The sequence below is a fragment of the Macrobrachium rosenbergii genome, chromosome 21 (assembly GCF_040412425.1).
Source record: "Macrobrachium rosenbergii isolate ZJJX-2024 chromosome 21, ASM4041242v1, whole genome shotgun sequence".
NCBI lineage: Eukaryota > Metazoa > Arthropoda > Malacostraca > Decapoda > Palaemonidae > Macrobrachium > Macrobrachium rosenbergii.
The window spans coordinates 38,931,773-38,936,772 of record NC_089761.1 but is presented as its reverse complement, the minus strand read 5'-3'; the positions used below and the strand labels follow the sequence as shown (position 1 = coordinate 38,936,772).

At 31.2% G+C, this 5,000-nt stretch overlaps 1 protein-coding gene across 1 annotated transcript in view; it reads left to right on the top strand.

Annotated features, from left to right (window-relative positions):
- The first annotated feature begins 1,934 nt into the window (after window positions 1–1,934).
- Window positions 1,935–5,000, top strand: part of LOC136849457 (glutamate receptor ionotropic, kainate glr-3-like) — a 12,273-nt gene continuing 9,207 nt past the window's right edge. Inside the window, exon 1 of the mRNA XM_067122807.1 lies at window positions 1,935–1,986. Coding sequence (XP_066978908.1) covers window positions 1,935–1,986 — 52 coding nt within the window. The remainder of the gene's footprint in view (window positions 1,987–5,000) is intronic.

Here is a 5,000-nt window from a genome sequence, read left to right as displayed (position 1 = left end):
CATTGGTCTTATTTTTTATACTTACGAAAGTGAAAACTATAGATCAAGGTGATAAGTTTTCAGTTTTGGGAAACCTTTCTTAGAAATTTCAAAAAACAAGAACACTGGTTAGTAATCAAAACTAGATAGATCAGACGACCCCTGTCAGTCAGTGCACTTAGAATTTCTGTTCTTTTGGCCATTTCGTCTTTCCAGTCATCTCCTCAAAAAGAATAAACCATAATTCTCTTCATCAAAACAAGGAATAAGTTTCGTCCCTTGAGGGCATATTGGAATAGTTGTCTTTTGCCCCCAAGATTTCCCTTTGGTTGTAAGATTTGTAACTGAAACTTTTATTTTTGTCTCGGTCTTGTATTTTTTTTTTATTTCTTCCTTTCCCTTGTCTCTGCTTTTTGCTTTTTGTCTTTCTGTCTCACACTCTGGTCTTTCTGCTCTTTACTCTTGTCTTTCTGCCTCTCAATCTCATCTATCTGTCCTGTGCTCTCGTCTTTCTGTCTCTGGCTCTCTTGAGCTTACATTTGTCTTTCTGCCTCTTACTTTCGTCTTTCTGCTCTTTACTCTTGTCTTTCTGCTCTATACTCTTGTCTTTCTGCCTCAGACTCTCGTCCTTCTGCTCCTTACCCTCGTCTTTCTGCCTCTGACTCTCGTCTATCTGCTCTTTACTCTTGTCTTTCTGCCTAAGACTCTCGTCTTTCTGCTCTTTACTCTTGTCTTTCTGCCTCTGACTCTCGTCTATCTGCTCTTTACTTTTGTCTTTCTGCTCTTTACTCTTGTCTTTCTGCTTAAGACTCGTCTTTGCACCTCAGACTCTCGTCTATCTGCTCTTTACTCTTTCTGCCTCTGATCTATCTGCTCTTTACTTTTGTCTTTCTGCTTAAGACTCTCCTCTTTGCACCTCAGACTCTCGTCTTTCTGCTCTTTACTCTCGTCTTTCTGCCTCACGTTCTTCTATTTTCATGAACAGAAAGAAAACCTTTGCGTATTAAAATGAACTTTACATGAATAAAATCAAATAAAAAAATGATGCTTAAGTAAAGAACTGTTTCTACAGCAATGAAATGAGGAAGTGGAAATACATAAATTTACAACAATGAAATTTGCTGCGTAAGATTCCCAAAGAAGAAACAACTACTGTGAGCTAAACCTTATTGTTTGATGCATAACTGATATTCATTTACATGAGCATAACGATCTCTCTCTCTCTCTTTCTCTCTCTCTCTCTCTCTCTCTCTCTCTCTCTCACTGCATATGGTTGTTTCCTGGTTGTTCCTTATTAACAACAACAGTAACAACAACAATAATTCTGACTCTCGTAACTGGAATGAAAGTTAAAATCCATAATGATGATCATCATTATCATAAAAAATGCTTTGCTTTAACTTTCGTGTATTAGAAACTGTATGATATAAATTTTGGGGTAATTACATCATACTCTATTGAGATATCGGATTATTAACATGACTCTCTATCTTGTGTGTATTTATACTCTGTGTGTTTATGCATATATATATATATATATATATATATATATATATATATATATATTATATATATATGTATACATACATATATATAATATATATATATATACATATATATATATATTTATATATATATTTATATATATATATATATATATATATATATATATATATATATATATATATATATATATATATATATATATATAGAGAGAGAGAGAGAGAGAGAGAGAGAGAGAGAGAGAGAGAGAGAGATAGTTATGCTTATGTAAATGAATATCAATTATGCATCAAACATTAAGCTATTTGCATACATTTAATTGCATCTAGGCATCAATATTGCAACGGGCAGTGATGATAATGTTAGTAATAATGATATGAATAACATTCACACTAATACTGACAAACATCTCGAATCGAAATAATTTTTTATATTTTCCTCTCTCTTTTAGGATGATGTACGGCTTACTCTATCTGTTCTTCCTCCTGGCCAGCGCTGTGGAAGGTAAGTAATAAGCCGAAATATTTCGAGGATAGATATCAACATAAATAATGATAAATTCTCAAGAATTTCTTGAACTGAATTGAATACAGAATTTAGGCCAAGGGCCAGGCACTGGGGCCTATGTGGTCATTCAGCGCTGAAACGGAAATTGACAGTAAAAGGTTTGAAAGGTGTAACAGGAGGAAAACCTCAAAGCAGTTGCATTGTGAATCAATTGATAGGAGAGGGTGGACAGTAAGATGGAAGAAAGAGAATATGAAAGGAGGCACAGTAGAAAGGTTTTGCAGCTAGGGGCCGAAGGCCCGCCACAAAGAACCTTGAGTAATGCCTACAGTGCACCGCATGAGGTGCACTGACGGCACTACCCACCTAAGGGAAGAATTTCTTTAAGATGATATATCTGACACAGATATTAATCTTCAGATATCAATAAAGATAAGTATTTTGATACTTCGATAGAGGTATTCCGGGCTTCTGTTATGAAATCTGAAAGTGGTACCTTTCATTAAAAATTTTTGTAATTTACTTAACATTTTTTATTTATTAATTTTTTATTTATCTTTCCTTTTTTTAATAAGTGATCTCTTCTGTTACTCTTTTCTAATGAACACCATATTCTTTGGAAGCTTGAATTTCAAGGCAATGGCCCCTTTGGAGTTGTTTCATACGAATAGGGTTAATCTTCTCATCAATAATAATAATAATAATAATAATAATAATAATAATAATAATAATAATAATAATAATAATAATAATAATAATAATAATAATAATAATAATAATAATAATAATAATAATAATAATAATATATAATAATAATTTGATAACAATAATTCAATCAAAAAGTAATAATGCCATTAATAATAAAAAAAATAATACTAATATAACAGAACAATAATAGCCTTTTAGACATAAAAGCAATAATTCTGTTTTGACAAGCTTTTAGAAGATGAAAAATCTAAAACACTCAAATGGCTATCTTCCACGGTATTAGTTATTCCTTCATTTGCTTTTTACAGTAGTGTCTGCTGGACTCTCACCGGGCAATCACAAAAAAAGACGCGAAATTGGGAGGCTGATATAATCCTCTTGGAAAATCTTACAATGCGCGGATGCTTCGTTTTGCTCACTCAGGAAGGCGTTAAATTATATCATCAGGTATGAGAAGTGTTAGCTGACGTTTAGAAGTTATGAAAAAATTCCTCATCAAATTATTATCGAAACAGTATTGCCTGATATATCTTCCATGCAATTTGTGGAATATGAATCATTCATATCATGAGAGAATCAGTATGGAAACAGTATTGCTGAAATGTCATTCCTTTGCAATTTGTGGAATAATCATTCACATCATGAGACAATCATTATGGAAACAGTATTGCCTGAAGTGTTATTCCTTTGCAATTTATGGAATGTGAATCATTCTGACAATCATTATGGAAACAGTATTGCCTGAAATGTTATTCTTTGCAATTTGTGGAATGTGGATCATTCATATCATGAGATAATCATTATGGAAACAGTATTGCCTGAATGTCATTCCTTTGCAATTTTTTGAATCATTCACTCATGAGATAATCATTATGGAAACAGTATTGTTGAAATTTTGTTCCTTTGCAATTTATGGAATGAATCATTCATATCATGAGATAATCATTATGGAAACAGTATTGCCTGAAATGTTATTCCTTTGCAAGTTTGTGAAATGTGAATCATTCATATCATGAGATAATCATTATGGAAACAGTATGAAATGTCATTCCCAATTTGTGGAAATCATTCATATCATGAGATAATCATTATGGAAACAGTATTGCCTGAAATGTCATTCCTTTGCAATTTGTGGAATGTGAATCATTCACATCATGAGATAATCATTATGGAAACAGTATTGCCTGAAATGTTATTCCTTTGCAATTTGTGGAATGTGAATCATTCATATCATGAGATAATCATTATCGAAACAAGTATTGCCTGAAATGTCATTCCTTTGCAATTTGTGGAATGTGGATCGTTATCAAACAGTCTGAAATGTTATTCCTTTGCAATTTATGGAATGTGGATCATTCTCATCATGTGATAATCAGTATCAAAACAGTATTTCCCGATATAGTCTTTGGTTAAAACTTATGGAATATAAATCTTTCATATCTCGTAACAAATAATTTCATTATTTGTTTGTAAACATATGCTAATTATCAACTTTACCATTCATATAACAAGACTAATTTCTACAAACGTTCTAAATTACCCTTTAAAAACCAGTGTTCAATTTTGGATAGTGAATATATAACAGCTAATGACTTACGTATTGGTTTATTCAAGATTAAAATGGAAGACGAAAAACTCTGCATTTAGTTCACGATGAGAAGCCATCTGCTCGCGCATGCGCAGTTAGTGTTAAGGTTTTGCTCCAAGCAGTTATAGAATATGTAAAAAAAATTCCTTCTGTAACCTAGACAACATTTTAAACTATTGATTGCGTTAATACACACAATAATAATAATAATAATAATAATAATAATAATAATAATAATAATAATAATAATAATAATAATAATAATAATAATAATAATAATAATAATGAAACAAAACGACCCAGTGTTAAGGTTTTACTCCAAGCAGTTATTAAAAATGTAACAAAAATTTCCTTCTGTAACTTAGACAACATTTTAAACTATTGATTGCGTTTATACAAACAATAATAATAATAATAATAATAATAATAATAATAATAATAATAATAATAATAATAATAATAATAATAATAATAATAATAATAATAATATCACAGGTTCAGCTTCACGGGCACCGTTCCTCTACTAATTGTGGATCTTGAAAACCTTGAAGTGAGTTACCAAGATGACCTGAACCTCTTTTTGGATTACCTGACCTGCACCTGCCAAATACTCCTAGTTGACCTGACCTTTCTGGATAATAATTCTATGCTCTGGTAACTTTATTACGGTAACATTTTTTAATATAAATTTACCTTGATATACTTCTTGATCTTT